The 26173-nt window shown below is 37.1% G+C and overlaps 2 protein-coding genes across 10 annotated transcripts in view; one reads left to right on the forward strand and one right to left on the reverse strand.

Annotated features, from left to right (window-relative positions):
• Positions 1 to 397: 397 nt before the first annotated feature.
• Positions 398 to 12354, forward strand: LOC18422988 (SKP1-like protein 21). The gene is made up of 10 exons (XM_006827518.4): positions 398 to 574; positions 2618 to 2947; positions 3225 to 3449; positions 3630 to 3821; positions 3908 to 4018; positions 4494 to 4572; positions 6603 to 6721; positions 6823 to 6998; positions 11215 to 11348; positions 11632 to 12354. The coding sequence occupies exons 2-10, from the start codon at positions 2912 to 2914 to the stop codon at positions 11646 to 11648; spliced, it is 1089 nt and encodes a 362-aa protein (XP_006827581.1). The 5' UTR covers positions 398 to 574; positions 2618 to 2911; the 3' UTR covers positions 11649 to 12354.
• A 1573-nt stretch (positions 12355 to 13927) lies between these two features.
• SPPL2 (SIGNAL PEPTIDE PEPTIDASE-LIKE 2) overlaps positions 13928 to 26173 on the reverse strand; it is a 28915-nt gene continuing 16669 nt past the window's right edge. For 6 of the 9 annotated variants that reach the window (XM_088871294.1, XM_006827519.4, XM_088871298.1 and 3 more), the window contains 8 exons: positions 21492 to 21526; positions 20660 to 20816; positions 19126 to 19179; positions 18182 to 18274; positions 17936 to 18078; positions 15178 to 15248; positions 14434 to 14517; positions 13928 to 14351 (listed from right to left, as the gene is read on the reverse strand). In XM_088871294.1, the coding sequence (XP_088727420.1) occupies positions 14254 to 14351; positions 14434 to 14517; positions 15178 to 15248; positions 17936 to 18078; positions 18182 to 18274; positions 19126 to 19179; positions 20660 to 20816; positions 21492 to 21526 (735 nt within the window). In that variant the 3' untranslated portion in view covers positions 13928 to 14253. Of the gene's footprint in view, positions 14352 to 14433; positions 14568 to 15125; positions 15249 to 17935; positions 18079 to 18181; positions 18275 to 19125; positions 19180 to 20659; positions 20844 to 21491; positions 21527 to 26173 lie in introns of all 9 variants that reach the window. The other 3 variants (XR_016058952.1, XM_088871293.1, XR_016058953.1) reach the window with 3 other exon arrangements.

The following is a 26173-nucleotide window of genomic DNA, read 5'->3' on the forward strand; positions in this document are numbered from 1 at the left end:
CTTTCCCAATCTAAAGTGAAAAAATATTCATAAATTTGGAAACCAATAACGCTGCATCTCCCTCCATTATTATCCAAACTATTGAATGGATGCTTATCACCCTTGTGGCTATATTATTAAGATGACAATGATATTGTCATGAGTAATGATATTATGGAGAATATTATCAGAGAAAGAAAAATTATGTTCTTGTTACGTATCAAATATTCTAATAAATTCATTTTAATTCTAATATAGAAACAATAGTCTTGCAGATTATATATTTTTTCCTATTTTTAAAAAAATGGCACTCTCTCATGTACCAAAAAAAAAAAAAAAAAGAGAGGGGGAATTGGGATCATATCGTCTTTATAAAGAAAGATGAGGTTATTTTACACTCACTAAGCTGTTTTATTTTAGCGATGCTCTTTTTTTCCACCAATTTTTTTTGTTATCCATTTGTTCCTCTGTTAGGGACAGTTCTGTGCCCTAGGGCGCCAAAAAGCCCTAAATTTTTCAAAGCTTTCTCTCTCTAGAAACACATTTTCTCTCTCTTCTAGCCCATGGTGCCCTGCTTTCCAGTCTCAATTGTCAGGTATTTTATGGATTTATTTCGCCCTTTAGGTTTCTCTCTATTCCGTATGAAGTTGATTTTTCTCTCCTTGTATTGATCTTCTGATAAGCCCCTTTTCCTCTTCCTCTCTGTCAAAAGGTCTTTAATGGGGATGTTCTGGTATTTTATCTTGTTTACATGGAAATGATGGGGTTTTTCGCTCTCTGAGGTGTCCATTTGAGAAGATAGTGCAAATGTTTCTGTATCTACTTTTCTTTTCTTTTTTCTTTTTCTTGTTATTGTTTATTTATTGGTTTGTCATGGTGTGATCCTGGTATAGTTGGTTGATTTACGATTTTCATGTTCATTGCTTTTAAAGTTTTACAAGTATGACAAATGTTATTCATCCTGCATTTTTTTTTTTTTTGGGTTTCTGGGTCATCATGAAACTTAATTCAGATTGGTTTTCATTATGTTAATTTTTCTTGTTTTTTTATTGTTATTTGCATGGTTTGGGGTTGTGCACTAATGGGCAATATGCAGGTCCCTTTGTTCTCATCATTCCATAATCTTTTGTTCTATGACCATCAGTTCCTTGATCTCATTGGCTTTTGCTTCTAGTTAGAGAGTGTTGAATGGTCTAATTGGATTGAGGTTGAACAGGGTTTTGTTGCTTTCCACTGTATACTTATTACTTTGCATTCTGTTTTATTTTAAATCTTGATTAAGCATTGTTTCGTTATATGTTGCTTGCTACGCAGTTTTAAGAACAATAGAATGGTGATTTAGATAACCAAGCTCTATCAGAACTTGGCCATGCGTCTGATCATCTCCATGTGGTCTGTAAATTATACACACACACACACACACACAAAACTATCAAAATTAAAATAAACTTACAATACATTTATTCGTGCATTCATGCACGTAAGAATGTGCATTTTCTATGGATTTTTGCACACAATTGTGGACATGTAGGCATGCTTGTTTGTGCCTGTGCCCGTGCTCGTGCGCGTGTGCTTGTGTGCATGTGTGCGAATATGAAATGTTTGCCAAGTATTTCTTAGTATTCTTACCTATAATACCAGAAGGTCTAGCTGATAATCACTTCCATCTTGAGGTTGGTGAGCTCAGACACCTTAGTTTCATATGTCTATTCTTCTCAGTTTTGTTTGTTCTTTTATCATATTTTATTGGAGGCTAGCTTTGTAAAACAGGGCTACATGGGGTGACTAGCCATGGTTGCTTCGTTTGAGTGTGTGTTTGTGCATGGGCACACCTGCACACCTTTGTTTATGGGATTCTATCTTCCGCTTCTGTAATGGTGAACAACGGTATTCCACATATGTACACGTGTTACAAAATAATTCTTGGTGGCCTATTTTTCTATATTCTACAAATATTGTCAAAATAATGATACAAAGGAAGGGATGACATTTTCACCTCGAATGGCATCTATATTGGTATTGATACACATAGGAAATAGCACTTTGGCTAGTACAGTTATCTTTTTCTATAAACGAATCCCATTTTGAGTTCCAAAGTACATTATGTATTGGTGATAAGGATTAATATCTCTGGTGGCATTCTAGTGTCAAAAAATATCTCTGATGGCATTCAACTTGGTAAACTGTAATTTCTACCTTCAACCTAAACTAATGTAGTTCACAATGTTTTGTCATTATTTTGTGGTTTGGTCTAGAAGATATTATATTTATGATTAATGTTTAGGAGTTGATCATGCTTGCTTGTACTGTCTTTGCAGTTGCTTTGTGTTTATAAGATGATCAACACATGTAAATTATCATCGTGAGCATGCTTTTCTTCTCTTTTTGCAAAAGACCTCATGCTTTTTGTTAACATATTCCTCCAAAAAAAAAATCCCTCATGCTTTTGGTGATTTTATAGTAAGAAAGTCTAACTTTATTATTCTTTTCTTCTATTTTCTTTTGTGGTTTTATAGGAAGGAAGCCTAAAGTTATTATTATCTTTTGTTTTCTGTTGTGTGTTCAGGATTTTTTTGGTTGAAATTCCTTCAATTAGAATTAGCTTATATCTATTATTTTCTGTTTTGTCTCTGGCCAGGTTTGGTTAACAGTATTTCAGCCAAATTTTGAATGCTGGAGTGGAAGAGCATTAAAGCTGGAATGGAAAAGCATTTACAGTGTTGGTGTAGTTGTAGTCTGAGTGATTAATGGGTTCCTGAAATTAGTTCCATGGATAGCTTTTATGGTGATAAAGGCCAACTTATTTGTGTGCTGCTAAGGATTACTGTTTGTATGTTGTGAGGCATGTCACCTTAGATATTTGTGAAGTTCAAGATTGGTTCATTACCTCATATTGTTATTCTAATCGTATGCAACTGGTAATTGCTGGCAAATGTCAGAGAACGAGATGGCAATCATCAAGCCAGAGGTATGCAAATCTTTGCTGCTAAATTAACTGTATTATTATTTGTTTTCAGTTGTTTGCACATGCACACGCATGCACTTGTTCACAGTTGGGGGTGGTCCTTTTCTTTCTAGACCTTTGTAGATGTAATCTTATATTGTTTCAATGCGTTGGTTTCTAAACTAACTGCATGGCTGCCTAATTGACTTTTTCCGGTTCTCATTTTTGGTGGAAATATGAGTGGATTTTAGAAGGATTTGAATGGTTGGGAACACTAATTTACTGACACTTGTGTCTACAGGTTATGAAGTCCTTCATTTGGCTCCAAACTGCTGATGGATCGATTCAACAAGTTGAAGAAGAGGTTGCTATGTTTTGTCCATTTATATGTCGAGAAATTCTTCAGTCTGGATTGGGATCTTCTAAGAACTATGCTATCACACTTCCACCTCGAGTTAATCCTAGCATATTGAGCTTGATTCTTGATTATTGCCGGTTTCATCAAGTTCCAGGCCGTTCAAATAAGGTAGTTTATGTTTGTTTGCATGTGTATGCATACTTCCTTACTGTTACTACAGTCTTGATTCTTTGTTTTCCTATGACCACACTAAAGAAAAAATAAAATCCCTTTGTATGTATTCCTTTGTTACATTGTCTGTGAGGTCATGGTGAATGATGTGATTTAAAATTTCATGGTTATGTGTAGGAACGGAAATCATTTGATGAAAGATTTATCCGAATCGATACAAAACGACTATGCGAGTTGACTTCCGCAGCCGACAGCCTCCAATTGAAACCTTTGGTTGATCTTACGAGCCGTGCCCTTGCTCGAATGATTGAAGGGAAAACACCCGAGGAGATACGTGAGACTTTCCATTTACCAGATGATCTCACAGAGGTTGCTGTTGTTTTGGGGGAATTTGGTTTATAGATGATCATTTAGTCATGTGGCTTGGCCTTTATGTAGAGTGGGTTCTTTTTCAGGAAGAAAAGCTAGAGCCACTGAGAAATACTTCTGATGACCCACGTATTCGGCTCTTGAATCGACTTTATGCTAGAAAGAGAAAAGAATTGAAAGAAAGGGCAAAGTTGAAGGTGGATGTTATAACTCTTTGTGTCAAGTCTGATTTCTTCAGGGTTTTCCTGTATGGGCCTATACGTTGTATTTTTTCTATGTATATATGCTCTGCAAATCCATTTTTGTTATCCTTCTACCAGTTGAACCAATGGCTATAGTGCTGGATAAACCTGTGAAAAATGATAAGATCCACATATGGCAAAATTTGTGCTCCATCTTGTACATTAGTGAACTTAATACATGAGAATTTCATCCATCTCGAACATACAGTTGCAATTCTACATATGTAGATCCTACACATAATTTAGATCCTACACATAATTGTGCATATGTGTATCTGTTATCTGTTGATTCATGCAGATTTTTTTCCCTTCTACTCTGTTGAATTGGGAACTTCCCATTCCATCACACTTTATTCTTTATTCGGATGATGTCACTTTTGATACCTTGTTATGTAAAAATGTACTAAGTAATTGAATGTTCTTTTTTTAGTCTGTTGAAGTTGAAGTGGCAAGTGTGGATGACCGTTCTGTAGATGATCTTCTTTCCTTCATCAATGGAGGAGACGGAGGTAATTGACATTGGCTTTTGTATTATTGTACTTTTGAGGATTTTAGTGATGGGGTTTTGATTTTCTTTTTCTTGGTGGGTAGATAATTTGAATTTAGTGTACCATTTAAGGTTTTTAAGCTTCATGTCCTCTCTGTTCAGTGATTTTCATGTTCTTATTTACCAAATTTTTAAATTTTTTTATTGAACTTTACAGAAATACTTGTTATGTTCATGCAAGAAATATAACACTACTAATTTTTATTTTATAGTGGGGTATGGCTTAACAAATTAATTGAAAATGGAGGAATGGACCACTTGTAGGGCGATTTAAAATTGCTACTTGGCTTTGAATTTTGAGGCTCTCAATTTGCTTTGAAGTACTACTGATAGCTCTTTATCGCATCATATAGTTGCTGTGGCTGAAGAAACTAAAGTTTTTGTAGTTTTGTACCCTTTAGTTTGTTTCTTCTGTAGCTTTAGTGTTCACAAATATGGTTATATAATTTTATCATCCAATTTTTTTTTTCATACGCAGTTTATAGATTTATGATAATTGTAAAAACAGTGGTTATGTAATTCTATTTGTTTTTAACATTGGTAGATCTTGGCCTGACTAGTTTTGGTAACAATTTGCGGTCAGAGTTTTTTTCTTTGACAAGTATGATGTGCTGTCAGTTTTTTCTACAACTCTGATAGCGCAATATGTTTCGGAGTTGTAAAATTGTTCTTCTTTTTCAATCAGTTTGGTAAGCTCAAACTTGCTCTGGGACTCACTTGGGGCCAAGGGAGAGTCTGCTCGGTGAGTCCTATCTAATCTGGACAAGTTGCCCATAAAAATTTCATGAGAAAATGGGAAAAATCATAAAAAATTGAAACGTGGAAAAATCATAAAACCTACATACAGAATCGAAAATGATGAAAAGTTAATTTTATTGTCATGCACAAATTATTTCGAGGCTGATCATCCAATATTTGTGCTTGGTGTAAATTGATTCCTCCCCTTGTCTGAAGGGTCCTCAAATACCTTAAATCAAACCCCCTAAATTAGATTTGTAATTGAAGTTCAGATCTAGGTGATCCAAGCTCTTGAAATGTTTTGGCCAAATAATGTTTAGATGTTCAAGATCTCAGATTTATAAGATTTTTGAGTTGTTTTTTGTGGAAAATAAGTCTACGGCTCAATAGAACCTTAAAAGTTGGACTCGGTAACAAATTTCAACCAATATGGAGCTAAGGTTGCGAAGAAATCGCAAGTTCTCGAACTTCGGCCAAATAAATAGAAGATATAAAAATGGCTCTTAGCCCAAAATTTCCAGGCAAACCGATGCTTGGTTTAGGAGAAATTAAGAAAAAGTGGGTTCAATTTTCTGCCTCCCTTAAGATCTAAAAATTTGATCAGACTCGGCAGGGCCTAGCCAACTCCATATCTCTGTTAGAAACTTGTTGAGTCAGGCTGAAACTCTCTAGTTTCTGACAACTTACCCAAATTATTATAGTAACTTGGGTGAGTTGGGTAACATCATCCCTCCACCCTAGTAGGAGGGGCTTCTAGGCTCTGCAGATGGCTGATCCCAAGTCTCTCTGGCAATTCTGAGTTGGACTTGCCTCGTTTTCTGATGTTGTTTTCACTAATATAATATTTAATATGGTCGACATGTTTTATAATGTTTAATATGGTCAATCTGTTTAGAAATTCGTTCTTTTTTGTGTTTTTAGTTGGTTTGTTATGAAAATAGAAGCTTGCTACCTGGAAATTTTAAAAACCCCAAAAGAAAAGAGAGAAACTTGTGACTTTCTGCCTTGCATCACTTTGGACAACCTTCTAGATTTTCTCATCTTTTTTTTTTCTCTATTCTTAGGCTGAGCTCGTACTGGGGATCAATCGTGTTCTGTTCCTAGTGAAAAATATTTTTAACTTATAAAATGCATGCGGGTTCAATATTGTGCTTTTCAATTCTTTCTTTTTATAATGTTTGTGTTTTGAATGGGCTTATTTGAAGCCATATAGTTATGATTACACATTCTTGTTCCTGTTATGTTTGTTTTCAGACTCTAAGGGAATAAAAGGAACAAAACAAAAAAAGAAAAATCGGAGACGAAAAGATCAATTAAAGGATCAGTCATCAAATGGTGTTGGCAACCATCAGATTGACGAGGAAAACAACAAGGTCTTTACTATAATATTTCCCAGTTTCTTTTATTGCGTATATTACAATTTGGATTCGAAGAATTTAGTGAACTTACTTCTTTCATTCCTATGTTTACACAGGAAAGTAATTTACGGACTAGTTCTCAAACTAGTGAAGATCGCAGTGTGTTTCTCCCCAGTCCTGGAAGGAATCCTAACTCACAGTGTATAGATGACCAATCTTCACTAAAAGTTGATTTTGAGGATCTTGATATTGATGATGGACTAGATCCAGTCATGAAAGAAAAACTTGATAGGTGTGTAACTCTCCGTAATATGTTCTTAAGCTTGTTCTAGTTCTGTGAATGAAAAAATTTGTTGCGCTATTTAGTTTTTATAGAATCATTTGCATTACTCATGCATACTCATGCATTAGATTTCTTTGAACAATGCCATGTATCTCCTTATCCTGCATTATGTGATTTGAATTATTTTCTTCATAATTACTTTTCTTAGAGAACTTTAGTTATTGGATTGGGAGCCATGGCAATTGTTATGAATACTGTGGCTAGAATGGCATGGTGTTCTGATGCTTGGTGTTCCCCTTGTGTGTGGGACTGCCAGAGAGCAGTTATGGGTGCTTATTTTGGAAAAGAGAGGAATAGTAGGTGGGTAGCCAGTATGAGTATATGTTGGGTACTGTGCCCTACTACATGAACCATTGAGACAACGTGGTTTATTTAGTTCGAAAGATGAAAATGAGTTTTTTTTCGCTCAGAAATACAGATGTAGCAACGGTACAAATGAAACAAATGTCAATGAATGTTGTGTTGCATGGTAATTGAGAGAAACCTTAGGGAGCAAGAGAAATGAGTTTCTTGTGTCACTCCATATTATTGGAAAGGTCATGTTATATGAGGAAAATGAGAGAACCAAGGTCTCCATTTTGTGGAATCCTTGAGTGTATTAATGGGAGTGAAGATAGCTGTTTCCATAGTATCCAAATTTTGCGTAAAGAAGTTTATGCTGCATTAACCATAAAAAAAGAAGTTAATGTTTCATCATTTTAAGGCTTTCTTTATCAAGATAAAATGTCAGTAATGTGCAAATTCGGATTACATCTAATGAATTTTTTGGATGAAAATTGTAGTATGTGTGTGGTTTGTATAAAATTAGACTAAAAATTGGCCAGGGAATCACAGACACATTCACCTCTTGCTAGGAGTACTTGTAGGGATCAGTAAATGGTGGGGAGCTGATCGAAGACGGGCTCCATTTATCGCAGGTTGAGAATCGCATGCTTCTATTGAGCCCCTGAAGTCTGTCTAGAAAAGCCTGGCCTCTGCAAAAATTCCATTTACCATGCTTGTTAGACCTCAGAAAGTTGAGGGGGTTTCAGCAGAGTGATTTCTAGAAATGGCCCAGGTGCTCTATGGCCCTCTATTGCCGAGAGAGGTCCTGTCAAAGTTGTGTTTGATGAAACCAGGGTAAAGCGGGATCCAGTGGGAAGGTTTGGAGATTGTGTTCTCGACCTTGTAATGTGATTCCATTTTTTGAGGTCTAATGTGTTATAAGCCGTGAATTCATCACGGTTTTGGGCCCAGAAGATGATGGTGAATTTGATTCGATATTTGAGAGCATTGACGTGGGTTTCTAAATCCCCAAAGACATCTATTTCTAAATAACTAGATGGCCCCGATGGAAAGCCAAAATGAAGTATGCCATAGCAAAAGGCTCTAGGGAGGAAATGGGGGTCAGAAGTAAGAGACAAAATATTGTTGGACCATTTCCAATGTAACCCACACCCTTCTGAATGAGCTAAAGTTGAAAGATCAGATTGTGCGGCCACTGTGCAGTGCATGAGTAGATGATTGATGGTCTTCCTTATTTTCTTCGCGAATGGCACACCTATTGGGTAAAAGGATGCACCTCTTCTGAATGTGGTCGAGAGGAAGCACCTTGTTGTAGGATAGCTACCAGTTGAAGGCCTGGAGTTTGGGTGGTGAGGGGATGAACCAGGTGCTCATGGCAGTGACGGGCTTTAGTCAGTGGGTCTATGGGCATTGTAGAAAGGGGAGACCGAGAGAGTACCTGTAGAAGAGGGGCAACAAACCATTTTGTCCCCGACCAGAGTGGGGTAAGAAGTGGGCATTGAGGTGTCATGCCAAGGACACCTAAGTTCAAAGAGTCACGAGGGTTCCTCTTGAAATGTGAACTCCAATGGTTTGATCCCAATCACTTAATAAGATCAAGAGATGGTAGTCTTCTGATTTGAAGTTATGGGAAGCGAACTTGGAACGTCATTTTACAGAGAGCACTTGCCTAAAAATCTTTCTAATAGCTAAATTGGTCCCCAGATTTTTCATAGAAATGAATCTTACTAGAGAAAACAGGATGGGTTCCGGCAGTCCCTTTCCAAGCTCTTGAGGCTTGAGCATTGATTGACCCTATAGGGAGCCAGCCTGAAGCAACAAAGCCTTATCTATTTTTATCACTTGTTGCCAAAGGTAGCCTTCTTGGGTGGCATAGCGCCACCACCACGTACCAAAGAGCGCAGTTTTACGGTCCTTGAGGTTCCTGATGCCCAGCACCTCCAATCTTTTGGCTTACATGAGGTATCCCCTCTTACCAAATGGAATTTCTGTGCACGTCAAGCAGCACTCCATTTGAAGTCCCATGTGAGATCTTCCAACTTGAGGGCAATTGAAACTGGCATCCTAAAATTGACATTTGGAATATGGGAATGTTGGATAGGGTGGAATGATCAAAGTGATCCGACCACCTAACTACAGGAATCTACACTTCTTAGCAGCCAATCTATGTTTGAGCCTCTCAACAACACTGTTGCGCTGGGATTATCCAGGTCTTCCTAGGCATAGAGGGAGGCCCAGACATATTTGCGTAGTGCATCCAGGCAAGATCCCATCTTGCCAGAGCTTGAACTTTGTTTAGGGTCGCCTGGACCCCTATAATTTGGTTATGGCTATGATAAATTTTTAGGCTAGTGGCGAGCTTGAAGAACCTATAAGCAAACAAAAATCATTTACTTGCAGAGGATTGGCCCTGCAGAAGACAAGTTTGTCATTTACATATTGTAGGTGGGAGACAGAAGGTCCACTCCTAGAGTTGGAGGAATTTTTGAGCCACTTATGGGTGTACAAGTTGGCAATTGACCTATTGGAAGTTTGGTTAAAGGAAAAATATTTGTTTCAATATAAGGAAGAATCTGAATTAATGGACTATGCACGGTTGGAGATTGGTTAGTATTTTTATCTCCATGGTTTTCTGACATATTAGATGAAATCACACTTGGACAATGTGGGACTTTGTTTTCCAACTATTCGGAATGAGTATTTTCTTCTTTTTTCATACTTTGCATTTTGTTTTTGATTTATTTAGTTTTAATAAAGTATACATCAGTTTTGTATCATGATTACATAGTCGTATCTATAAGAAGCAAGACTCAATTATGGAAGTTAAGAAGGGGGAAGCTAAGATGAGAGAAAAGCAACACAAAAGTGGGTATCAGATATTTCAGCCTGAAGGGACAATCCAATGTGGTTCTCCTTTGAATCACCTATCAAAACACATTGTGGTGCATGCTTGTTTTGATCTTCCAATTCTAAGAGAATATTGTTAAAAGATGACAGCTCTTCAATCAACTTGGAGATGACATGATACACATCAAACCTTTTCCATCCATTGAATTGTAATATTTGTAATACAAAGCCATGTGTTTATGAATCATGTTACTTGTAATTCTAGTTAAAAATTTAAATGACTGGGGCATCAGTTGTGTATAAATTATTTTTGAATGCAGTGAGTCCTTTGTTTATTTTTTTTGGACTATTGTTTTTTCCACTCCTTGCGAACATGATCCATCTTTTTATGAATCATGTTACTTGTAATTCTATTTAACAATATATTAATTGGGAAAATACTTAATCTGAGTGTGTAAATGCATCTAGGCCCGTCCTTTTATTTAGTGTATGGTATTCATCTCGTGTTCCTGTGAACATGTATAAATCGTTGATGGCCTTTTATATCAGTACATATGATATTATCTTTTTGAGCCTGTTCTACTTTAAGTGTAGACACTAGACACATAATGAACACATCCTTGGTTAATTCTCTTCGAGGTAGACACGATAAGGGATTGATAGGACTGACGGAGTGATGCATGATTATATTGCCATTGCTAAAATGCCTTATATCTTCCTTATTCTTCTACTCTATATGCTAGATGTTTCTATCTTCTTTTGATAAGTTGCTTATTAGAATGATCATTGAGAGACAAAATGAAGAGAATACAATTTTTGCTTATTAAGGAAAGGAGGGAGAAATAAAAAAGAAGAGAATAACTGAAGTGTAGAGGGATACTATGGTTGCTCAGAGAACTGAATTGTTTTATGTCCATTCAGAATATTGGGCATTGCTATTTTGAGAAATATCGAAAAAGAAGCTGCTATTTGAGAAAGAAATGCTTGTTGTCATATGCATCTGAAATGCCTGGTATGACTTCTTCGAATGCAGGGAAGTTGAAGATTTCGCCAGGAGATTGAATTCAGATTGGCCTGAGAGAATGCAGGAAATTCTTTCCTCTGGCCCAGAGAGAAGGCTTGTTCCAATGTCTATGAATGGAGATGCATCTATGAGAAGATATACAAGTATGGTTTCTTCCTATACCCTGTATGGTTGTTATTACATGGGTTTACCTCTCCTTATTATCATTTTTGGGGTTTATAGTTCACCTTTTCCATCGTGAAAAGATTTTTCCCGTACCCTTTGCTGTTGACCCATCCTCCAAACTAGTTATCTATTTTTGTTTTGTTAGTTTGGTTTATTTTCTTGCTTGGCTTGGAAAAACATGCATCTTTCCTCTTCACAAAATTTATTAAATTATAATAAATTACAATAATTATATGTTATACATGTGAATTATTTAAGCAGGACTCGGTCGAACTTGAACCTTTCCGAGCCAACTGTCTAGAGTGTGCAGCATGCGGCGAAATCAGGAAGATGTTCTGTGACCATCAAAAAAAGAACAAAGAAAAAAAATAAAAAAATAGAAGGAACGAAATGAGGTTCCCAATGGCTTTGAGAGAAGATAAGTACTCTTCTGTTTTTGTTCCTGGCTTGCGAGTGGTCCCCCTTTTTATAGTGCAGGGTGTTTCAGATGCCGGCCACTTTCAATTGGAGCTGTCAATGCATCCACCCACTTGTTAAAATTCTCTACAGTTCGTTGATTTTGCGTGTTGCATTGGAGGTAACTTAATGTAGTTCAAGGCTCTTCAGTCCCTTCTTTTGACTCATTTGAGGACTTCCAATGGAAACTTATTGGCGGTGGGTTTTAACAAGTTTAACATGTAACTCTATGTATCCTAACTGGGATTTGGGTTTCCGGCTAAAATGCGCGATGCCCCGTTGGCCAGGTCGAAATTTTCACCATGTTTATGGAACCCAACTTCTTTAAGGAAATGACCTTAAAGCTTATCTTATTTTTTTAAATTTTTATTTATTAATTTTTACTTTGTTTCATGTTGTTGTTTAGAGTCTGTTTCCAATGTTGGTGTATCTAATAGTTTTTGAGTTTCAGAGAAATGTCTTCCTCGAGCTTTATTGTAAACGGAAAATAATGAATGTATATTACTGTTATAGTCTTTCTCCAGAAAAGTGAGGTTTGGAATTACATTTGAATTGAGGAGAGATAAAAAGCTTTAGCCCTGGGACATGACCACATGGCCAAAAGAGAGTATGACCTGACCAGATATTCTTAATAAGCGGTGCAAAAGATTAAAGGTGTCGCATGGATGGATAATTTCACTCCTAATTTGTGAAGAAGAAATTGACGTTCTCTTATTAAATGGTCTATCCAAACAGGGCCTTAACAAGCGGACATTGACATCAAATGAATTCATCAGTCTTTTCCTTGATGCTACTGATGAACTGTGTTTGCCCTATGTGCACGCTTGCTGAAGTGACGGGCCAACCCATCTGAGAGGCTCTTGGTATCTTGTAGGTACCCAAGTGATTAGGAGATGGGGTGATTGATCTCGACTAATAATTGGGTTGTGTTAATTCAAGCACCTATTCGTAAGGTTCCCCTTGCCTTTGGCAGACTCTCTTGCAAGATGGCCATGCTCGTAGAACCAGTGTTTGAAAACTTGGGTCAGGTGGCCGACTCGAACATCCCCGATTGATGGATTCAATTGGGATCGATCTACTTTCCAGGGTTCATGCATTCGTAGAGAAATCAATAAAAAAAAAGGGAAGAAAAGAAAAAAAAAACAGCAGGAACTGAATCCACCTCTTAATTTGAGTCGCTTGCTCGTTTTGTAAGCTCTGCTTAGAGCTAAGTGATTGAATACTTCCCCAAACTGTTTAATGTCAACATTGGATGGGCAGGGTGTGTTCGTTCGATCACTTGAAGTTCGTTAATCATTCCACAAACCGAGTGAACGAATGCCACCCCCATCCATCATCATGGATTCGGGGGGGAGTCAGGAAAATGTGGGAAATCCCATATAGCGGCAATCATCGTTTCATACGGGATGCAGTTTCTATGCGACCAACCTGTATATTGTAGAAATATGGGCTTGGCAATAAATAAATATATTTTTAAATATAATTTGATCCTAATTTTTAAAGAATATATAATCTTTAACATGGAGATCATGAATATGAACAATATAAATAAAAATTGAAATCTAGTAATAATAATTATATAAGAAAAACATTTAGACTGTGAGTTACAATTGTTTTTAGATGGACCACCTATTTGCATCCATCTTAAAGATGGATGCTTTATACCTCTCAACCGCATATTGTAGAAATGTCCACCTTGCGTGAAACAATTTTCCTTTCATATGTACCTGATTATAAAACCCCAAGATTGACTGGGTCCACGTGAGAGGTTTTTAAAAAATAATATCTTTTATGTTAATTATATATATATAAAATCCCAAGATTGAGCAGAAACCATCTAAATTCTAGAGGGTGAGACAGGTGCTGAAGAACTCGAAATTTCTTTTTTCCTTTTGGAAAAGTGATTCATAGATCCAAAATTTTCAAGGAAAAAAGGACAACCCTCCCAAATTAGCACTTTCGCCCCAATGAATAAGTTTGTGGTCTTGCAGGCGCAAAAGAATGCTCTTAAAATTCATACATCTTCGTCCTATTTAGATAAATGTGGTACATTATATAACAAGAAATACGACATCGTTGCCAAAAACACATGGGCACGAAATTGTAAGTTCGCTAACATGAAATGGTTATTTTTCAAAAGTGTTGAATAAAGTTTGAACTCCCAACCAGATCGACACCTTTGACGATCCCGGCGAGGTTTCAGTAACATAGCTGTACAAAGAAGAGCTTCTTCCATATTTGACAAGCAAATATTATGAATATTATAGATCAAACTTTGAAGCACCATGAAGCAATTCTTTACTTTTAGCTTGATGATCCTATAACTGACTAATCTGCCATGAGAACTACACGATATTACAAGATATTACAAGGCGTGGATTCTCCAATAAAAGAGAGAAAAAAGAGATCTTCCATTTCTTTAGCCTCTCAGTTGGGTTGGATATGTGGGCACACCCTATCTGGTTCTCCTTTGGTCCATAGATTTTGCAGCTCACCCCTCTTTCTACCCAGACTTAAAACAGTACCTGCAACAGAGAGAGAGGGAGAAGGGATAAAGAGAATAGTGACGCTGGCAAAGAGCAAGAAAGAAAGATGGCTTCCACATACCGAGCGTGAAAGGAACAATGTAGAGAAGTGCAGGCTGCCCATTTCCATCCATTAAATTCAAAGCGATATAGGTAACAAGAAGGCCTGTACATATAAGCATCATATGTATTTGCTCAATAATAGCCATGAGCCATCTATATCTATGAATGCAAAGATCATCACCCAAGCTTTTCATGAAGGTCCAATGCCAATTGAAATTAACATATGAGGGCTCCTATGTGCGTGTGCGTGTGGAGAGCGAGATTTCCAGTGTGATGTGAATTTTGGGGCTAATTTTGGTTAGAGTTCCCAATCCACACCCCCAAAAATCTAAAGCTTCAATAGTACAAATGGTACAAATAGTACAGATGATGCGTCATCAAACTGGATGACAAAAATTAGAGAGAAAACTGTAATGCCTTGGATTTTTTAGATTATTTTTGTTTTTCTGGGTAGATTATAATATATATATATATATATATATATATATATATATATATATATATATATATATATATAGACGTATTTAATGTGCAGTATGGAGTGGTCAATTGAGATAGACATGATATCTTCAGCTCAAATTCATGGAGATTCCCAAACTGCAATTTGCAGGATAGTTGGGATTTATAGCTATGCTAAGTAATGGGATATACCTGAGTCCACTCTTTTGTCCTAAAAACTTTCTCATTGAATTCCATGGACAGCTCGTTTACTAACCATTCAGTAAGAAAATAGATAAATTTTTAAGAACAAACAAATTCTTACCAAAACCATAAGCAATCATTGACCACAAGAAGTACCCAGCTCGCAGATTTTTCTTAGCTGCCCAATCATACCTGTAATGTGCAGGACAAACCAAAGTCAGGTAAAAAATATAAGACATAACAGTATTGTTTCAACAAATAATCTTAATATCCCATGCAATGGGGTAACTTGCACCCAGTGTTCTGGGACTTGGCCGAGTAGAGGCAAGGCGTGTTTTTCCTGAGTTTGGTGTACATCATGTATATATATGTTATGCATATTATTATGTCGATTTTGATGCAAATACGTGAAGTGCTTGTTGGGTAACATACATAGTCACCCCTCATCATGTTGAGGGTTCAAACCCCCACGTATACTTCCGCGTTATTTTTTAGACTTAAGCCCTTTTCTTTACAGGGCAAGCTTTCTATGCATCCCTTATAGCATAAAACTTCTATACTTCCCCCTATCCAACCAACCACCCCTCATCATGTTGAGGCTTCAAACCCCCACATATACTTCCACATTATTTTTTAAACTTAGGCCCTTTTCTTTACAGCGCAAGCTTTCTAGGCATCCCCTATAGCATAAAACTTCTATACTTCCCCCTATCCAACCGTCCATTTTAAATGGACGGCTTAGATGGCCCCAATCATAATGTCACGCTCAATACTATTTTATTTTTAATTTTTTTTATACAAAATATTGACACCAAAATTTGGGTGTCCAATCCTCTCTTGAACTCGCACCTCTTTCAGGGGTATTTTGGTCATTGTTTTTTTTAAAAAAATATTGTTTAAATATTTTATTTAGATGCACCCCATTGAGATGATGACACATACCAAATTTCATATTCATATAGTTAGTAGAAAAAAAAAAAAAAAAATACTCTGAGGTGTTGGATCTAGATTAAATAGTTAGCGGTTCAATTGATCTGAATTAGACGTAACAAATTTCATATGTAGAAAAAAAATTAAAAATAAAATACTCTGAGGCTTCAGATTTAAGATTAAATGGTTAGTGGTTCACTTGATCTAAATTGGAAGTATATATCTTCTATGCTGTAGGGGAAGCATATAAACCTTTCCCTTCTTTACAAGCTAAAAAACAGCTCCAGAAAGATCACCTTTGAGGATGGAGCCCTTTTCTTTACAAGCTAAAAACAGCTCCAAAAAGAACACCTTTGAGGATGGAACCCGAGACCTTTTGGCACAGAGACATACCAGCAGCGGCACAAATAACTATCACGTCATTGAGTTTGACATGAAAAAATGGAAGTTCATTTAATATATATTAATTTTTTGGTCTTTATTTTTATTTTTTTTACACAATCTGGACTCCGGCGAGTTATTCGAACTTGCCTAAGTAACACACCTCAGCCAAGGGCTGACTACCTTAGCCAAGCTGAGTCCCAGAACACTGCTCGCAGAAGATTTATCCAAACTTGACGGAAATTACATTACTCAAATCTCAGTCTTTCAAGAATCAAACCCCAGAATCCTGTAAATAATCATTTATCAAAACCTAAAGAAATTCTAGAATTGCAGCACACTTTTGTATTATCAGAAACTACATTTATGAACATTAATTTAAGAAAAAATATCATTAAAATGGTCTAACCACCTCAAAAAATTACTGAAGCACCAAATCAACCAATTTATCAACAAAGTGATAACTTCAAAGAGAATATTTCACTCAGGCACCTCTTCAACAATTTTATTATAAAATACCCAACTGCCCCTATTCTAGATTTGGAATCCTAATATAAAAAGGTTAATTTGGTAACTTGGCTCCACTAAGTGGCCCAAGAGAAATGCTGTAAATACCCCAGCTTGTTTTGGATTCCGAATCCAGAACATGTTTCTACATAATATCCATTGTTGAGGGTTTGGAACCCAAAATAAGTAACATTTCACTCGACTCAAGTGACCTGAGCTAAATGATGAGCTCAATGATGAAACTGCCACTACTTGTTCTAGTTTTTCATTAAATTCTCTTTTCTGGGTTTGGAACCCCAAAGAAGTGGCAGCACTTTTGCAATATGGCTCCCTTGCTTTGTGGGAAAATTACCAAAATACCCCTGCACTGAGCAGGGACACTACCAAAATACCCCTAGCTTTGAGCAGGGGCATATTCAAACAAAAGACTTTGAGGTACATTGAGTGAAATGATCATATTAAACCACTTTGTTGGTGAATTAGTTGATTTGACCCAACTTAGTGATTTTTTGAGGTGGTTAAAGCATTCGAATTCGAATAAATTGCCTACAGGATTTATTAAATTTCTGCTTCCTCACTCGCTTCTACATTACTGTTTTCTATCCAAGTCAAATCACCCAGGATTAAGCCTCAGCCGCTAAACAATCCTGTGATCGTATCTTGTAATTGATAAAAACATACTTTAATTGCTGAAATTATAGCAAAAACCTCATGCACAACATGGGGTTACTGTTCCATGTTAATCACAGGCTATTGGAAAATAAAATTTCACATTAGATTCATCAATCGACAATGGCATTAATACACAAAAGGATATTCGTAAAAGTACAGGTACCCAATGGACATGGTTTTCCATAGATACTTAGATCCATCACCGTCCACTGAGATAATGGATGATGACAGCTTGGACAGTCCCTATGGTGGGCCCCACTCTCTCCATCACTTTCAGTCATTTCATTGGATGATGAATGACCCTGATGGATTACGGAAAACCATAGCCCATTGGTTTAGAGTGAACTTTCCCTTTATAAGATGGTTCAGCAGAATCATTTAAAGCAAACCTCAGTGTAAAGGCTATGAGCAGTCCTGGTAAAAGGATGTCACCAAATCCAATGATGCTGAAACCACCCCATGGATCAAACATACGTGGAATTTTCAGTAGCATGGGTATGCCATCTTCTCCACTCTTGTCCCCACGAGCAACCTAAAAGGGTGCAAAATCTCTAAGAAAGGCACTTCTTTTATGAATTGACAAAAGAATGTAATATTATATATATAAGCCAAACGTTTTTGTTGCCAAAACTTACCACAATCATAACACTTTCATGAAACCACCTGGGGGACACAAACACCCAAAATATATCATATAGGAAGGCACAACTGAGTAGCACAGTAGCCACCTGATCTCCACATCAAATCGAAGAAACAACGATATTGTGAGAAAAGGAAAGTTTGTGAGATGAAGAAAAAAATCCGATGCGAAATTTAAAAGGCTACAATCTGCAAACATGTACACCGTAAGAAAGAAAAAAGGACTGTCACAGATGTAGTTGAAAGATCAGTGTAATGGCATTTATCAAAATGCATAAAGATCAGTGTAATAAGAAACAACTACTACAGCATGTGAAGAACAACCGTTGTTTTCTCTTTAGAGCAGTGTTTAGAAACTCATCAAGTCCGACTCATACCCATGCCACTCAGAACTGGCACCCTGCTGATTCTAGATGAACAAGAAGTGGTTTATCCAAGTCTGAACTCTGAACTCTGAACTAAGTCTTGACCGAGTTTGACTTGACTATGTCCAAGTCTTTGAAAATTCAGTAAAAAATCTTAAAAAATGAGGCTTCTTTTTTCTCAGACAGGACTCCCCCAAGCCAACACGGGACTTGCCCAAGTCACTTGGCCAGGGCCGGGGCCCTGCCCAGTTTCAAGCCTCGTTCCACATTTTAAACACTGCTTCAAAGGAGTGATTCTTTCTCTCATAAGGATGGCTAAGACAAGCTCTTTATTCATAATACTTCTTGTTGGGAAATTTTATCCAGGATGGCCTTTCTTCATCTTAAGGTTAGCAGGTTGGTATTAGCTCACCAGAATTTTCATTCAATATTAGGATAATTATAGTCATGAATTAATATATTCTTCTTTATGCAAGCTAAACTCATTGAGATTAACACCTAGCAATTCAGACAAAAGCTAATCAATTGGCAGATATATTCTAAGGATTATCAGAGAGGAACCAAATGATACATACCTTGAGGTTAGGTATGCGGACAATCTGAAGAACCGTAGTGATCAGTGCAATACCCTGAAAAGAAAAGTGTAAGAAATGATTCATTTAGTTCTAAGTTGATGTTTGTTACAAGGGAAGCATAGCAACTCTGGGGTAACTCTTGAAAGTGCAAGAAATCAAGTACATAAAGACAGTCCAAATATAAAACTTACAGGTTTCAAAGACCATAGAAACGCAAATGCTCATAAAAAATTATCTCAATTTTTTGCTCACTGCAAGAAATAATCCAATGAACTACAGAGTTGGGACCCTTTTATGAAATGGAAAGTGATCAAGAAAGAGGGGTCCTCATTTGAGTCATGTCCTGTTTTGGTGGATCCCACTTTATCACTGTCCTCCATTTCCATCGGACAGTGGTGACCTGAATGGACTGTGGTTTTTCATAAACCAGAGGACTATGGTATACTTCCCAACAAGGCTGCACTTCTTAATAAATAAATAAACATAAGATAAAGGTGCCAATGACCAAAAGAGGCTTACATCATCATCACCATGGTCCACCATTCTACTCTATCAAGGGCCATACCCTCAGTGAGACCACAAGTCTCCATATCTTTTCTCTACGGGGAACGCCCTAGCATGAGCAGATGACGTATATCCAGGATTCATGAACAGTTTTGGTATAGTTTTATGCTGGTTGTCTACCTAACATAGCCCACCTCCTTTACCCGGGCTTGGGGTGGGTTTACGAAAAGTTAAGGTCCTCACCCTTCTTAGACAAAAGGCATGCATCATGTTTAGATAATATTTATCATGCAAGAAAACTAAATAAAAGAGGCTGTGTCTACTGTGCAAAGTATCTACATCTTGGAATGCTCAAAAAGTTCAACAAATAACAGATTTTTCTTTTATTTTTTTCCTGTGGGGGTTTATGTCAAAGAGAAACTTCTGCTAAAATTTCAACAACCGCAGAGTAAAGATTGGTCTTTGCAATAATCCATGTGAATTAGTAACTGCCACTATAAGCACTATCCACTACAAGAATTTCCAATTCACATACTATCTGAACACCACAAGCAAAAGCATGTTCGTCAAGGTTTGGGTATTAAGTCTTCAAAGGATTTTGAGCTTTCATATCTTAGCCAAGAGTTGATAACAATAATGGGTACATTAAAGAAAATTTGGTTCTAATTCTAGAAAGAGAAATGATCCTTTAGGACCCTCCCCCACCCAGGTGTGTAGGACCCCAAAGGATCACCATTAAATTTGGCACGGATCCATAAAAAAATCAAGTCCCACACCCATGTGATAATTTTTCTAGAGATCGGTGCCAACTTTAATGGTGATCCTTTGGGGTCCTACACACATGGCTGGTGGAGGGTCCAATAGGATCATTACTCTTCTAGAAAACACCATAAGTATAAAGAATCAGAAAATAAGGGTAGAAAAGGAAATATATAAACCACATGCTATGTAGTACACAAACATAGCAGTGGAGCAAAGAAACGAATGCAAGACTCAAGAACCATAGTGGATTTAGAGAAGTTGCACTTACAAGTATGTCCTGGCCTATCCAAGCAAAGGAGATACGCCGATAAACTGCCCATATTACAGCAAAGGCTATGCAGAATGGAGAAATGGCCAATGTAAGGTATGAAATTGCTCCAAAGAAGGGCACTTTTATGTATGAATGTCCAGCTCGCTTAAACCACCTGAAATTCATTAGGTCATCAATTATACTACGCACTTGGCATACATATATGAAATTCCTGATAACAAAGTAAAAGAAAAGTGATTTATAATAGAAATGTTTAAACTAAAAAAAAAAAAAAAAAGTTGTTTACCTAAAAGGGATTCTTGTAACAACAAAATTGCTACTAAAAACCCAAAGCAGATTTACATTTTTGTGTATATGACAAATTTCAGAAAAAAGTAGAAAGCCACTTATACCATCAGATGATGCATGTAGAAAAGCTTGTGTGTGTTTAAGAGTGACATTCACACACAAAGAAAATAATCATTACATTGAACTTCTCATTGGGGAAAAGTACACTAATAATCCGAAGGACAATGAAAAAGCCATAGTTGGTCATCACCATCGGGTGAAATTAAATCAATAAAGAAGCTAGTTAGACCCACCAAAAGAGGACATGACCCCAATAATGACTCCCAATCCCTCTCCATTGCCATCCATTATTTCAATGGCTGGTGATAATGGTCTTTCCGTAGTCCAATGAATTATAGCAGACGTTCCCTTTTTTCTTTTAATAGGATTATTTAAAGCATTGTACTACATAAAGGAAACAGATCTCCTAGAAGATATTCAAGTTGCAAAAATATATGCCATAAAAAAGAGAACACCTAAATTAGTCAACAGTGCGACATACCTTGACAACAAAGCCACCAAGCAAGTTTGCAGGCCCTGTAGATAAAGTACCATGTCATTTTTCAGTTTAAAATTAAGTCCAGCAATCCAGAAATGAATATTTCTAAGAGTTGCAAAGGTCATCGGATACTCAAAGGATAACTACGATATTAAATATACCTAGAGCCTCCCTACGACATACAGCATTTGTATGATACATATCTAAGATGAAATAGATATATATCGTATATTTATGCATACACGCAAAGATGCATACACATAGAATACATACTTGCATCTATATTCCTATATAGACACAAAAAATGTGATAATGGCTGCATGCATCAAGTAGAAAAATCATTGTTCCAAAAGGCGGACTGCCCGGCGACTAGGCTGTCCAATGGGCACCTTGCCCAGGTCTAGGCAGTAAAAATAGGCAGCCTGCCCCAGGTCGGCCGCCTAGGCGCTTGGGTACCCACCAGGGGCGAAAGTGCCCCTCGTTGAGCAGCCTTTTTGGGGTGTTCTATACCAATAAGAGGGGAAAAGGTTGGATTTAGGTTCATTTCAAACCTAAACTCATTGGAGCGCATTTTAGAGAGAGAGAAACCTCAACAAACTATATTCAAAGGGTTTCTCAAAGTTACAAGAAATCGATCTAAACATCACCCATTGGGATTAGATTTAGTTTTTGAGGTTTTATAGGTCTATTATAGAGGGTCTTTTAGAAGATTTTGAGATTAGAAAACATCTCAAAAGTGGATAGCAATCAAAGTTAGCGAAAATTTTGATTTTTTAAAATCGTTTATTATTTTAAGATGTCTACTTCGGGATCTAATAGAAGTGGTGATCCAGGTTGGAAATATGGCTATAACCCGAAGCTTTTGGAGAAAAATTGTATAATATGCAATTATTGTGAAAATGATACAAATGGGGGCATAAACCGGTTTAAGAAACATCTTGCCGGGTTTTTGGGGGGAAGTTGACCAATGTAAAAAAGTTCTTGATGCTATTTGAGAGGAGATAAAAAAAATTATATCAGTATTGTAAAAAAGAAAAAAGAGGAGAGAGGCATCCATAACAGAGCTGAGGTATGGGGTTCATGTCAATTTTGATGATGATAATAGCGATCAAGAGGTGTGAAGAGGTGGAACAGCTTGTTGTATCCCAGACTAAGCGGAAGGGAAAGGGAGTTGTATTTGGTTCTGGGAGTGGGAGACCTAAGAGTCCTTGGGTTAGAGGGGATTGTTTTTTGTCTCGGCCTAACCCTGAGGTTGCAGGAGAGGAAACAAAGAAGCAAATAACTCTTGAGTATAGAATCAAAAAGGAAGAGAGAGATTGAGCTCCACAGTACATCGCTTGATGGTTTTATGAGGCGGGCATTTCTTTCAATGCCGCTCGCCTAAGCAGCCTTTACACCTTGGTAGAGGCAATTGGACAATTTAGGCCTGGGATGAAGCTCCCAACCCCATCTGAGCTTTCAGAGCCTCTCTTGAAAAAGGAAGTGATTGTCACAAAGGAGATTGTGGAGACACAGACGGATGCATGGGCTTAGTATGGGGTTTATGTTACGACTGATACTTGGAGTGATAAGAAGAGAAGAAGACATATGAAGTTGCTGGTGAATTGTCCTTTAAGAACTGCTTTTTGAAGGTCTATTGATGCCTTTGATTATAGTCATGATGCCCATTACATATTTCAAGTGATGGAGAAGGGCATCAATGAAGTTGGGGCATAGTTAAGGGAACCTTATGGGTAGGGTGACGATCCCACTCCAAAACCTCGATCCCATGGTTCCTGCAAGGGGGATCTTGTAGGGATCCCTTTGTCGATTTTAGGATCACGCTCCCAAAAGAAGGGGACCACGTTCCACCCATCAGTGGAATCCAGTTCTAATTCAAAATAGATCCCTGCTCCCCATCAACCATGGTCCAAGGTTTGGATACATTAAAATCTTGGGATCCAAGTTTGTGGCTTCTACTTTCATTAACGGATGATACCAGGTTAAAGATTACCATTGTCCGAAGTTGCTATTATTTAGGAATCATAACTTCCCTAATGTTAAAATCCAGTCCCTTTTTCGCATAGCACAAAGTTCTATTATTTTAGATTCTTAATTTGAACTAGGCATAGTCTAGAGTGACCCATTGTTTTATTAAGTCCTATTGTGTAAGCCATCCCCTTTAGTTGTGAGAATATATACTTCATTTAAAAACTCCTACTAGCTCTACTTACAACCTCATTTTTTTGTATAGTGAGCTTAGATAGTCAAAACATTGAACCCATTGACATCGAATCACGCTCCCATAAACCTAAGGATCTCGCTCCTTATCTTGTTCATTTTGTGGACACTAATACTAACCCCAAGGTGCTTCCACTATAGGGTGGTTTGACGAATTCTGAACTGATCCCGCTCCCAATCCCACTCCCGCCTCCAACAACTATGGGTTGGGGCGCAGCATGTTATACAAGTTGTCACAAATAATGCTACTCTTAATGTTGTTGCTGCTAATTTGTTGCGCATAGCTTACCCTAGTATCTTTTAGACACCATGCACAACACACTGTATAGACATCATGCTTGAGGCTCTTGGTAGATAGAGTGATATTTCAGGTGCAGTTAAGAAGGCAAAGTCAGTTACAACATTCATTTACAGCCACACCCTCACCCTCAGCATCATGCGTGGATTTAACAAGAAGAAATAGATTTTGAGGCTCGAGGTCACGAGACTTGCTACCTGGTACCTATGCCTAGATAGCATACATTCGAAGAGAGTCTAGTTAAGGCAGATGTTTACCTCGGATGAGTGGAGAGCATGCAAGTGATCCGAGGATTAGAAAGGGAAGAAGGTGAAATATATTATCTTTTCTAGGGCTTTTTAGTGAGGGATGAAGGGTGCTCTTAAGGTATTTTTTCCTCTTGTCAAAGTCCTACGTATGGTTGATAGTGACAAGCCCTCCATGGGCTACATATATGAAGTAATGGAGAGATGCAAGAGAGAGATAGCCCATAATTTAAATGATGTGAGTTAAGCCACTATGAGCATGTTCGGAAGATTATTGATGAGAAGTGGAATTGGTAACTACATTTGTCATTGCATGCAACTGTTTAATTTTTTTAACCCAACTTTGTTTTATGCTGATAGGGATATACACAAAAATGACACAATTATGATTGGATTTAATAAGTGTGTCGATGTGTTAGTCCCTAATCCGAATATCCATTACATTATATGCGTTGATGAGCTAATAAATTACAAGTACGGATTAAAGTCTTTTGGGAGTCCAATGGCGGTGAGGCAAAGGACCAAAATTGATCCAGGTAATAATATTCTTAAGTTCCTTAAGTTCAAGGTTCATTTCATGTTTGTTGTTTGTTTTTCATAATCTATATTTTAATATTTCATATATAATTAACAATTGCAATTCATAATCTATTTGCAGCCAATTGAGCCAACAAGCGTGTAGTGCTCCAAATTTACAAAAGTTGATCATTCATATCTTGAGCCTAACCACTACCTCGTCCGGCTGTGAGCGTAATTGGAGTACTTTTGAGATGATAATTTAGTTTACTTTATTAGTTTACAAATTACAATTTACTAATTTGTATTAGTACTTTAGTAGTTACTAGTTAGTTAGTAATTACTAATTACTATGTCAATTGTAAAGTTTTAGTTTTTTAGTATTATATATTTATATGAATTAGTTTCATTAGATTTATTAGATTCATACAAAGAAAAGGAACATGCTTGAATCAAAGAGGCTCAATGGCCTAGTCTATGTTAAGTATAATCGATACTTGCAGGAGAGGTTTGCTAAGAGAGATAAGAGAGACCCCCTCAACTAAAAAAATACGGATAATGCTATAAAGTGGTTGGCTGATGATGATGAGGTCGACGGGCATGAAGGAATGACATGGGATATGGTCATGGAGGCCTCAAGGACATCAACTAACGCTCCTAGGACCACTAGATCTTCTTCTCAGAGGACGAGGGTGGAGGAGGAAGAGGATGAAGTAGAGGCAGATTCAGAAGAGACAGAGGAGGATTACTATTATGTTGAGGAGGGAAATATGATGCACATGCAGCTAACCCTGTTTTTTCTGATGATGAGTGATGATTGAAAACTTTTGAGTATTAATTGTGTGTGAATTATGGATATGGACTTATGGAGTATGGAGAAGCGTATGTGGACTATAGACATTTGATGTACCCTTTAACTCTTATGTGTTATTTCCTATTCTTTTTCATTTTCTTGATGATGAATCAATGTCTTGCTAAGTTTTATATCTTTATATATTGGATTATGGACTATAATATCTCTAAATGTCTCAATTTGAAATGCGTGGAATTATGGACTAATCTCAATATGTATTTTTATTTTTTACACAAAATCTAACCTTAAAACAACTTTTTATTCTACTGAGCCGCATAGGTTCAGGGCGCGCCTAGGCGTTGGGCGGCCTAGACCGCCTAGGCGCCGCCCGGTGTTTTTTGGAACACTAAGCAAAATACATAAAAATAAATGCATATCACACATCTTTTCTTCAAAATTTACGTGTTAGACACTCATAGCTAACTGGAGATTAGAACAGTAAATAAAATGATATAAACTATTATAATTAAAGGCGACTCTTTGAATATTATGTGATAGCTAAAAAAAGACCTCATTGTCTAGGGAAATTGTTAGAGGATCCAAAATGAGATTA

The sequence above is a fragment of the Amborella trichopoda genome, chromosome 7, assembly GCF_054954075.1.
Source record: "Amborella trichopoda isolate Santa Cruz 75 chromosome 7, AtrichopodaSantaCruz75HAP2 v2.0, whole genome shotgun sequence".
Taxonomy (NCBI): Eukaryota; Viridiplantae; Streptophyta; class Magnoliopsida; order Amborellales; family Amborellaceae; genus Amborella; species Amborella trichopoda.

Bases quoted from the DNA above. Each gene is read 5' to 3' on its own strand.
- LOC18422988 (XM_006827518.4), top strand. From the start codon at position 2,912: ATGTCAGAGAACGAGATGGCAATCATCAAGCCAGAG. The intron at 2,948-3,224 runs GTATGCAAATCT...TTGTGTCTACAG, and splicing joins TGGCAATCATCAAGCCAGAG to GTTATGAAGTCCTTCATTTG. The intron at 6,722-6,822 runs GTCTTTACTATA...ATGTTTACACAG, and splicing joins TTGACGAGGAAAACAACAAG to GAAAGTAATTTACGGACTAG.